This window comes from Xiphias gladius, chromosome 16 (genome assembly GCF_016859285.1).
Source record: "Xiphias gladius isolate SHS-SW01 ecotype Sanya breed wild chromosome 16, ASM1685928v1, whole genome shotgun sequence".
Classification (NCBI taxonomy): domain Eukaryota; kingdom Metazoa; phylum Chordata; class Actinopteri; order Istiophoriformes; family Xiphiidae; genus Xiphias; species Xiphias gladius.
The window spans coordinates 8,436,583-8,448,767 of NC_053415.1; the positions used below are offsets into that span (position 1 = coordinate 8,436,583).

Consider the following 12,185-nt stretch of genomic DNA (forward strand, 5'->3'; position numbering starts at 1 on the left):
TCCCACCACTAATGGGTTAGGAACACACTGGGAAAAAGACAGAGAAAGAGAGTGGGAGGGGGAATTGGAGATTGAATTCTGATTGTCTGTGGGTTAAGCTTAGAAACAAATTACTGTTTTTGCTTGGCGCTGAAGAGAAGTAGTGGCAGGTCACTTTGTGGTGTCAAATCTTTAGCAAGAGCTTATGTCATTCAGCAGAATGATCGAGCTGAGTCTCTGACAGCTACCGGCAGGAAACATGTCAACACTTTGACAGATGCTTGCTATATTGAAAGGCTATGATGACTTTTTAGTTGACTGGGCTTTCACTGAACTCCCCCCATTCCACCATCAAATGAAAGCACAACACCAAGGAGGCAAAAAGATAAGAATAAACTTGCAAAACTGCTTTGTAACAAGTTTGCCAAGGTGCAAAGGACATCATGTTTTTGTTAGAAGAAAATAGCTGTCAAAATCCCAATGCCTGGGCAGCGTCTGTATCTGCTTCTTTTGGTACAGTTTTAATCTTCTGGAAAAATGTAAGGCCTCCTGCACTGAAAAAAAAGAATTGTGGTTTGCAAAAGATATACCACTGACAAAAGGACACAGTATTTGTTGTTAGCCTTTCAACATGTTCATACAACATAGAGCTACTGTATAGCCTCTTGGAAATACGTTGGCTTTCTATTTCGTTTAGCTACATGCTACCATTGCAGATGACATAATGAGAATTTTGCTTTTGTCAGGGCCTCTTCAGCAGATAAATGTAAGGCATGTACAGCCACTTCCTCTCCTCTCACGCACATATTCAAGTTTACATTCAGTACATGTTTTCTGGTGAAACATGTGATCCACCTGCTCAGTACCATCACCTCATGATGCATCTTTTCTATCTCTTTCTCCACCCTTTCTTCATGCTATCCAGTGACCATCGTGTGTGACATAGGGGAGTTTCACTGTCACGACCAGAAAACCTGCATCCCCGAGGCGTGGCTCTGTGACGGCGAGCCTGATTGCCCCGACGACTCAGATGAAATTGATCAAACTTGTAAGTCACCCATTCCAGCCATTCCTCACTACTGCAACACTGTCATATGGAAGTCTGCCACAGTGCCTCATTTGTCAGTGTCTCACCATTATAGTGTAAGGACCTGTGTTAACATGTATTAAGTGATATTCCACCAAAAAAGTACCTCTTCAGTATCAAACACTCCCCCCTCTCTAGGATTAAAAGGGGTTAGAAGTCTGTGGTTTCCTCTGTCAGAGAACAGCTGCTGTGGTCATTTTGAAGACATGAAACTTACTTACGTCTTGTTGTAGATGCCTTGAAAGCAGGCTACAAGCGAATCACTGTGTTGAAGGATACTAAGGTGAAACTATGAGTTTTTGGAATGTACTTAGCATCCAGGTGGACAGCCAGATTTTGAGGATTGCGCTGCATGAATGGTTTGTATGGACATATAACTAATTCTGTTTTCCTGTTTGAATTAAAATGGTCAGTGTGGTAGTACAGTATAATAGGATTTTGCAAGAAATATCTCTTTACGATGTCCTGACCTCTGTTCTTTTGTGGGACTCCTATTGGTGCTCTGGTTTCCTGCACCAGTCCAAAGACATGCTGGATTTAAGTGAATTGGCAGTTCTAAATAGGTATGTATGAGTGTGAATTGTTGCTGTCTCAGTATGTGTCAGCCCTGTGAAAAACTGGTGACCTGTGCGGGGTGTACGTCACCTCTCACCCAATACATGCTGCTAAGGATCCAGCCTCTCTAGACACTGTACGACATTAAGCAGATAGATAACTTTTGTGGGAACAAGTTTCTTTTTAAATCAGCATACCACTAACACCTGAAATTGTATTACCTTTCCCCTATTTTCATTTCTGGTACCTACACATTGTAGTAGAAAACCATTTAACTCACAGACATGTAAACTCAGTGTTTGCTGTGTTTTTTTTTGTTTTTTTGTTTTTTTGCGCATTAGTGCATAAGACTGTGTCTAGAATATTATGATACAAGTTACAGGGCACTCTTATTTTATACATTCAATAATAATTCAATAAAGATGATGATGATAATAAAGTCAAAGATGAAGGTGTTAAAAAAATTAGCAATCACAGGTGTTATAGATCACAGTAGCATGAATTACAAAATTGCAATTTAGTCGAGCTCAACTTTGTTGACCTTTATTTTAATAGATTTTATATTTTAATAGAACTATTTTAATATATCTATTTTTAAAGGATTTGGTGTGCTCGAAGTCTTAAGTGCTTATTCTCTTGTTCTCTTATTGCCACCAGTGGCACATGATAAACATTGAATTGCTGTTGTAGTAATACATGTAATATAAGTCTTTTATATTCTAATCTCTAGCTATTAAAACATGTAAAAACTACTAATTGCCTCTAATAAAATTTACCTTAATTATTCTTCATTAAAGATGTTTTTTTTCTAATGTTTTAAAAAATATTTACATATTATGCTCTTTTTTTAAAAGAATGTTTACAACTTTTGTACTAAGTGCATACTGCTATGGTGTTTTGTTTTGCACTGTTAAGAGTTATTTATCCAAAAGCACTCTATGGTCTTGTTCAGACTGCCGGCCCAAATCCTTTTTTTGGCATATCAAGATTGTACCCGGATTGATTTCAGAAAGTCTTGACGGCAAAAAAAACGCATGAAATGCGTCTTTTGCAGATCAGATCCAAACCACGGGGGTACAATCAGGGCGCTCTGACCCCTCAAATCGGATTTCAAAGTGTCTTTTGGTTAGTTCACTGTAGGAAAATCAGATTTGTATCTCAAATTAGAGCTTTAGGGCAGACTGTCTGCACTGTTTGCAAGTGATCAGACCGGATTTGTTTGTCCAGACATCACTAGCCTATTTGCATGAGGTGCTGTGATAACAACTTAGGGCAAGCTACGTTGTTATCAGGTCCATCATCTCACCCTCCGAACGATTTATTTCGGTATCTGTCCAGACTGTTGTTCTTGTTGTCCTCCATAGTGCCAAAAAACTATCCCCGCTGATAGCGCTCTGCTAGTAACAGCATTGATTCTGCTCACTCCGTGTTGCGAGTGATGCAAAATAAACTTTGACATTTGATTTGAGTGGTCAGAGCGTCCTGACTGAGACGTATCTGTAGAAATTCAATTGGGATGTAAATTCAGACCACCTCCAAATGTGGTTTGGATCCGATTTTTCAAAACTAACATTTCAAGTGTTTTTCTTGCTGTCTAGACTTTCTAAAATCAATCCGGATACAATCCAAATATGCCAAAAAACGGAATTGGGCTGGCAGTCTCAGCAAGGCCAAAGTCTCTCGCAATGCGACACACAATGATGATGTCAAATCCAGAGTGACGGTAGCTACATAGTTACTGGCGGCTACTTCATTAATACAGCAATCCATGCAGATAGGTTGATGGTATCTGGTCACACAAATCTGATTTGATCATTTGCAACGGTGTGGCGAGTCTGTCCTGAAGCTCTGATTTGAGAAACAAAACGGATTTGCCTGCAGTCTTAACAAGGCCTATTTAACTACTATTTACTCCCAAGGGCAGGACAGTACAAAAACAGTTAATCATTTTAGAACAAAGCTGAAGAACAGTCTGTTTGAAAATATGGTGATATTTGCTGTTTTGTATTATTCTGTGAACAAGTGGAAATGCTGTATCATTCTGTGAAGAATCTGTTTGACTGGTTTAATTGTAGCCATGTACACCTTCATTTGCCCTTCTTATCAGCATTGGTTGTAGCAGGCATGTTCTTTAGTATTAATATTTACACACTTCTGGGACATAGATTTCCTTTAATGGATAAACAGAGCAGTAGTTTCACATTATTATGAGCTAAATAAGCCTTAGTAAATTATGAGGAAAAAAGCCAACAAAACAAAATTATTAACATTCACTCCAAGTTCCTCATCAATGTGAGTCATTGGTTATAATTAGGACTTCATAGTTTTGGCAGTGACATCTGTGCATAAATTGACCACAGCGTAAAATAATTATTAATCCCCTAGAGTGCAGCAGGTCATTTATCAAGTAGACTACTTGTGGGTGTAAATGCTTTTTGCAAAAAAAGATGGAGGCCTCACTGCCTATGTCAATATTACATAATCACATGCTTTAAGTATGAATGCAATAGAGTGGTGGTTTGTTGAGGGAGTTTTGTAGACTCAGTGCACCCAACCTTGTGCCCCTAGGTAGGAGTGGGGCTGTATAGAAAAAGATGGAAGGATGGATAGTCTTTCCTCAAGACTGCAAAAGCAAAACCAGATATTCTGCTGAGCACTGTTGCATCTTTTCCTCGGATGCTTTGTTGATGAAGTGAGTTCCAGATTCTGTTCATCGCTTTGTATATCGGTCCACCTTAAATATCTTGTGCTTCTTATGGTCTGCCTATTATTTTTTCTCTAGTTACTCTTATTTGCCAGATTTAATTTTATTTTTAATTAATTAATTTATTTTGTGAAAGGCTGTCTGTTTTTAAAGGGGCATTCCAAGAATGGAATGGACTTCAGTTTATTGGTCATGAGGATCTCTGCTCAGCCTATAAAAAACTGAATGGAGCGAGCGTTCCAACATTAAAAAAAATAACCCAGATGATGTCTTCAGGGTTATCATAGCTTGGATTTGAAACGTAAAATTTATAACAGAAAACCTGTGTTACAAACTGGAGATGTGAGGTTTGAAAGAAGTGAGCACTTAGGAGACAGGGAGGGTCTAATAAAATACACTATCCAGTTATCCAGCTATGGGAAATGTGTTTTTTGAGCTTGATCCACACTGGGGACTAAGAGTCAGTATATCTCAGCCTGTACTGCATTTGCGGGTTATCAGTCAGTGGGTTGACCATTCTTTTTTAATCTGTCTTTCATAAATCTTCCAATTTCAAATCTATGGAAGGCCCCGTTAACACCCCAGATTTCTATTTCAACCTGAAAGGATGAGGAGAGCTATGGCATTAGTTTGGTGCGTAGGATTAAAATTTAAGTTTAAAGTAAATTATCTTAACGTCCAATTAGTGTGTGTGTGTGTGTGTGTGTGTGTGTGTGTGTGTGTGTGTGTGTGTGTGTGTGTGTGTGTGTGTGTGTGTGTGTGTGTGTGTGTGTAATTTTGTTTTACTGTATATAAAATTAGGTATATTTGGGCTCCATTCTCTATCTGCAGCAGATTTCTGATTACCTCTTTGATTGGTTTCTCTGTCAGCTGTCTTTCACTTTCGCTGATCTTTCACTTTCCCTTTGTGAAAGATGTTTTAAATATAATAGGTATAATATAACCTCTGCGTGGTTGCTCTGGGCGAAGTTGTGTAATCTCCAGAAGGCCATTAATTATCACTTCAATTAATGTTGACGCAATTTTATTTACAATGTCTGCGGATAGATGACCTTGCATATTCATCTATGGGATCTGGCACAGCTCATTATCATGGATTATGTATTGATAGAAAGTGGAATTAGATCAGCTTTGCACTGCAAACAGAATACGAGATTGGAATGTATTCTGTCTTCTTAAATGGTAGCAAGGGCTGTAATAACCTGTGAAAAAGAGATCCTTTCTATAGGATGATATGCAGTGAGCAAAGCCTTAGGGGATTAAAATAAAGATAAAGAAGTTCAGTATGGTGCGAAGCCATCATTACTTTGATTTGATTGTTAATATTTTGGGCATTATACAGAGGAATGTATTATCTTAAACAAAAGGCAAGGTATAATACATTACACTCCTGTCATCTAGAAATATAAAAATGTTGGTGCCACTGATGGCCTCTCTCTAACCTGCACTGGCTCGGTCAGGGAGATGTAATCACTGCATCTTCAGAGCCTGTGGGGAGGAGGGAGGGAAAGGTGGCCTTGGATTGCAGTACCTAGAGACTAGAAGTCGGCAACAGTTTATCCGTGCAGCCATGGGCCCCATGGGAATGGATAGCTGACAGTTACTCAGGGAGCTGGGAAATACAGCCTGCCTCCACGAATGGCTAAAGAAAAACCAGCAAAATAGCAACTCTCCAATTGTGTCACAGTTAAAGCAAATGCTTTCTGTGCCATAAAGAGTCAAACCTTTGCTGTCTCATGGGGCCTTAACAGCATCTTGTGTGATGACAGTTTAAGTGGAAAGATTGAGAATTTGCCGAGAGCATGATAATCATATTCTTAGTGTGTGTATCATACGTACAAGGAAGTCTAAATGTCAAGGCTCTAGACATGCAGATCTGCGGTTTGCTGTGCGTTAGAGATAAAATGGGACAGTCATAATTTACTTCTGGTTAATATCTCTTCCAGTAGATTTTTATAAAAACTTTCAGTCCTAATGGCTGTCAGCATGCAGCTCTCTACCTTTTTTGATGCTACACGCTTGCAAACAGTATCTTAGAACTTAAATCCGTCATGAATCCTTCAGAAAAGGATTTCATGGACTTTTGGCTTGTCTCAGTAGTGCTGCCATGTGACGCTTTGTGTATGTGGTGGACATGGAGACCAGTGAATCCTCTGATTGAATTGTTGCTCCCAGAGGAAAAGACACTGAAAAGGGTCATTGGCTGACTTCAAAAACATGGCCACTGAAGCTGTATTTCATGGCTGTAGCATGGCTCTACCCAGTCAAAAATGATGTTGATCTTGGTGTCCTCAAGGTGCAGGGGAGGAGAACTGTTCAAAGACTGCTGTCTCAGGGGTTCTTCCACTTACTCCCCTTCAGCTACAGGGGAGGGCATGTCTCCCCATGCTTTCCTCTAAAGCCCTCAGATTCTCTGTACTGAGCTCATCAGTATCCTAGAGAGATAAAAACAAGCAGCATGATAAAAACACAGTTATGAGAGAAAAGAAAATCTCTTCAATGATCCAGCACAGGCTGCAGCATGTTTATTTCACAGGTATTCTACGGAGTATAGTTAAGCTACTGACTTCTTGAACATGCCATTTGAATAATAGCATCTTGGGATCTTTATGACATCTTTAATGTATCTATACCTGGAAGTCTGATCATAGTATAGTATTAAAACTGATAAAAACATTTATCCAAACATGTTGCTTTTCTGCTCACTCGTGTACGAATACTACTGCCTACAATGTTTTGTCTTGACACTGTTCTATGCATCTTGTATATTTATTGCAAAGGAGTGCCAGAATTCCATCTTATTTACCATGTGGATGATTTCCACACACATTTCTTTACCATCTTTAAGCAATTGTTTTGGTTTCCTGACCCTCAAACTGCATACACTACTTGCCCAGCAGCAAACATCAGTGTAGCATGGAGCAGGCTAAAGAGGCAGATATTTTTCTCAGGGGTTGATGGGGAGACCAAAGCAGAGCTAAAAAAGGAAGTGAATGTGTAACATTCATTTTCAAGTTTGTCACTAATATTGCTGCATGTTTGATGGATGTGTAAAATGGCCCAAAGTGTGCAGCAATAAAAGAGTATACTGTACATTAATAATGTTGTATGGATTACATTTTCTTGTTTTTAGGGTCATTTAGCCAACATGACAAAGAAACTGTCATGCATTGATGCATACAAAATATTTGTCACTATTAAAACAAATGTGAACGTTATCATGATATAGATTTTAGGTCATATTGTCCAGTACCATTTGTTTCCTTGTGCCGGCTGTATATACATTCACTGCCAATGTAGGAAACAGTATGCCCTATATATAGCAAAGCAGACACAGGTATTCTACTGTGTGTGGAGGTCTGTGCCACATCAGACATTAATGCAAGTGACTGGAGTCTGTAACTGTGATCTTAACAAAGTTTTATGGGTACCTAATCTTTACCATACCTTAACCTTAATTTATTTGACATAATCATTGTCTTTCCCTAACCTTAACCATACCATTTTTGTCATGCACAGTTATTGAAGAAAATGTTGATTTGAGGTTTCTCCAGAATTGTTCAGTATAGATGTTCTTATCTGATGATAGGGTAGGTGTATATAACAGCTCTATGTTTGTATTTTGTTTTGGGTGCATTTAGGTATAGTGAGATCCTTTGACCATTACAGCTAGATATCTCTAGCCATACTTGGCCATTAAATTTCATCCTGACTTTGACGCACATTTCATAAATGTTAAACTCACATTGCCATTTCAACATTTGGATTCAGTTGACAAAATCCCTGTGGAAACACTGCTTAGAAGTGCAGAGAATATTTTGTCTGTCTGTGATGAAGCTGCAGTAACTATAGGCCGTGTATTCTGGGCTGCCTATCAACATCCTGCAGGGTATTTTATCCGGCAAATGCCATATTGAAATAAATGTATCGCAAATGTGTCTGTTTCCAATGAGAGTTGGCGCCAGTAGGATGGAGGTTTAGGGGGTAATGTAGCGTAGCACCTTGTTATTGAGCTGAAGGACAGGGCCTTTTGCATTATATAACGTTTATTTTCTCTCCCTCCCTACTGAGATGTAACCCTTCTGTTGACTCATCAGAAAAATACCCAAACATGCTGCTATTACAAATGCTGCATGTTTATGTTCGAGCACCACTTCTGCATATTGTGAGAATTATTCACTGGCAGTCCTCGACTCTTTGAATGTCTGAGACCATTATATCTGCATGATTCCACTTTCATACTGTTGTCTTTTGTTACGATGATCTACTGAAGTTATTAGAAAGCTTACAGGTTATGTTGTCATCACACTCTACAACATATAATGTGACTGAGTGTTAGTGCAGCGAGAGTTAATTGGATATCATGTTTGGTTCCTCAGCCCTGCGCCTGACACCTGGATTTGATTTGAGATCAAATGCAGCACACTGTCCTTTGCTATCAACACATTTAACCGGCCACACATGTATCTTGTTTACAGGCACTGTAATCCTGTGGGTTTTTTTTTTTTTTAAATATTTTTGCAGCAGCAAAAGGGCATAAGGCTTTGAAATAAGACTTTTAATATACTATTTTTCTCGCTCTCCCTTTCTGCATTTGGAACAGAACTTATTTACACTGCCTTGTGCCATCTGTTTTACCAGCAATTTCAATAGGCACGAAACAGAGACAACAAATAGTGTCTATGTACGTCTTCGTGCTTGGAAACATTCATTCCCATGAAGGCACTCTATGCTTTTATAAGTCTGTGAATGAGGCCATGTCTTCTTTAAAAATGTGGCAGAAAAATCATTCTCTTTGCCCTTAACATATAATTTGTTCATATTTAGTCCTGTGCTTGCGGAATTGCCCATGTTTCTGTATGTTTGAGCATTTCTCAGGCAAAACCATTAGTGTGAATAAATGTCGTTGCCTGGTGACAAACTTGCACCCTCACCATGTCTTATCCAAGTCAGAAGTGATGCACTGGGAGGCGCACATTACTGCTATGTGTTTGCTCTTACAGCCCACATCTCAAAATTTAAGCTGCACTGTCAAATTTTCCTTTTTGCATTCCCTCCTAGTACGAATATTGTAAAGGACAGCATCCCAGCTTGTCACCTGAAGAACCAAAGAAAAGAACATATTTTATACACTTGACACACTTGCTGTCATGGAACCAGTGTGACATTAAAGTACTAAAGTCTACGTTATCTCCCCCCTGCTACCGCACAGAAAAAAGCATCTTAGTGATATGAGCTTTAACTCAGAGCAAACACAGTGATGCATACTTACTATGGCACCCAATGAGAATAATAGCCTGTAACATCACTATGATGACTGCTGTTCATCTCACAGTAATACCCTAGCCAGGACTTGACTCTCAATGAGCATAAATCAGTGACGTTGGCCTTTATTTATTTATTTATTAATAATGAATAATGGGTAGTCTAATAGATAGTGAAAAGAATGAGCTAATACCCTCTCTTCTAGCCACTCTATAAACATGGTCATAGTCCAATGATTATTTCAAGGGAGCTGGGTTGGTGCCAGAGGATGTTTAGAGAAAAATACATGTCCTCCCACTCGCTGTGTGTATTATACTATAACCATGGTCCTCATTAAAGATGCCTTCAAGCCAAATAAAATGACTTATTTATTCACTTATGATCAATTGATTTACACTATAGGCCAGCACCACCAATTTGGGCCCTGAGACTCATTACATATTGTGAAATATAAATAAAGGCAAAGGTCAAGCTTTTCACTAAAACTATTATAATTTAATGGAAGAATCCAAAGCCAAGGGATATGAGCTCCTCCATTGTATTTGAAAGACATATCTTTAGTTTGCATATGGTTAGTTTGTCATCCACATACAATGTTCAAACCAAATTTTGAATTGTACTCCCTGCAGCCTCCATCAGATGTGGCTAAATATTGACTTTAGTAATAACGACAAATTAACCAAACAACTAAACCAAGCTTGCGGATTTTCACCTTAGTTCATTAGAAATTATTACAGTACAAAACCTGTAAAGATGAGCTGTTTACCCTTGTCATTGTTACCCACCAACCTTCTCCTAAAAATTCGCTTTCTGTACAACACACTGCAATAGCAAATACGTTTTATAGGAAAAGTAATTGCGACCAGATTACGTTTTCTTGGAACATAATGAGGATATGTTAATTTATGCATTTGGGAAGGCACAAATACGCTGATGCTAATACATATCGGTGAAATGTTCGCATACAAAGTATTTGTTTTCAGTCAAAATATCCAGTCTTACGGTACAATATCATGGCCTGGTTTAATACAGAAAAAGTTCAGTGACTTCGGACACAATGATCTATATGAGTGTTTTCTCATTTGGTGCCTCTATCGGCAGCTATGGTTAAAATTTAAGTAGTTGCTTTAGGTTTGGTCAGTGATCATGGTTTGTGTTTAAAAATAAATAAATAAATAAATATCCTCGGTAAAAGGGGTCGCTCATAGTGATGAACCCACAGAGAATTATCACTTGACTATGCAGGTCCCCTGCTGCAGTAAGCAGCATTGTTGCACCAAATGGCAGTCAGACAAAGTTAGCAGTTAGCTTGTGAACGTAGTGCAGTTGGCGTGGAGAATAACTGAGCTAAAAGCAAAGCTAATATTGAATTTAGATTCATCAGATTGCCAGAAACATGAATCAGGATGAAGTGGTGTCTAACCTTTAAGGTCACATACTTTTTTTGAACGTAAGGCTAGGTAATCTTAGGCATGTGAACATGTTGTTTTTTTCTTCTGAAGAAAGTCTCTGTAATGGATAAGTTTTCTTTTTTTCTCAACACAGTACTGATGCTATGTACATTGAAAAGGGTTATTGGTTGCCATGTTCCTCCTGTCCACAAAGAGATCCCCTCTTAAATCAATTTCAATGTAAGTGATGGGTGAGAAAATCCACAGTCCTTGTTTTGCGCAAAAAATGCATTCTCAAGTTCAACAGTATGTAATATGAGGCCTCAGCAGTCGGAGTTATACAAAAAAATTGGGAGTTCTTAGTATGAAAGCTACGACATCCTTTAATTAACACTACAAATCTTCCTGCAGGGATCCTAAGGGAATACTGAATCAAGTTGGGGTGTGTTTGCCATGTGCCTGTTCGAATATTTGTTATACAAAACATGTTACAGAGCCATTAGCCTACAACACCACATATGGTGCATGGTTTGAGGATTTGCAATGCAATGACTCTGTCTGAATTCAATATGACAACATGATGACATGAAAAAAATTAATTCAGTTCAGGCAAACCAATACATCAGAATCTCATTGCACCAATGATGACATTATCACAATTGTGTATTTATTTCCTTGATGAAACAATGCCAGCATTAAATACAACACTGTGCATTATACTCCTAATGAGATCATTCTTCTCAGTGAATATTGGTTTTAGCCTCTCTAACTACAATATACTGTATGCATTATTCATTTGAAGCTGGCCCCAGAACAATTAGATTATAACATTTGCATAATGGTCGGTCACAAAAGTATCTCTATTGACTAATTATGCCGGCGTTTTCCAAATAATGATAAATTGGCCTTTTTGCTCTTTTTTTTTTTTTTTTTTGTATGGTGTTTCTGAAGTACAGCTTTGGTACACTGTCCCGAGGCTATTCATTCCTTTCTGCAGACTGATGTATTGATTCTTTATTATACAGTAGAGCCAGGATGTCATGGATGTCAACATTTTGGCTTCATTCCACTGCACAGTGGCAACATTTTTTCCTCTTTCAAATAGATTTGATTGAATACTCAACATAGTTTACAGCAAATAATAAGCTATTGCATACAGGAAATGAGTTTTTTTTTTTTTTTTTTTTTTGATTTGGCTCTCATT

At 38.4% G+C, this 12,185-nt stretch overlaps 1 protein-coding gene across 1 annotated transcript in view; it reads left to right on the plus strand.

The window, feature by feature from the left end:
* The window catches only part of lrp1bb (low density lipoprotein receptor-related protein 1Bb), a 251,548-nt gene that overhangs the window by 68,623 nt on the left and 170,740 nt on the right, over positions 1-12,185 (plus strand). Inside the window, exon 2 of the mRNA XM_040148223.1 lies at positions 905-1,027. Within this exon, the coding sequence (XP_040004157.1) occupies positions 905-1,027 (123 nt within the window). The remainder of the gene's footprint in view (positions 1-904; positions 1,028-12,185) is intronic.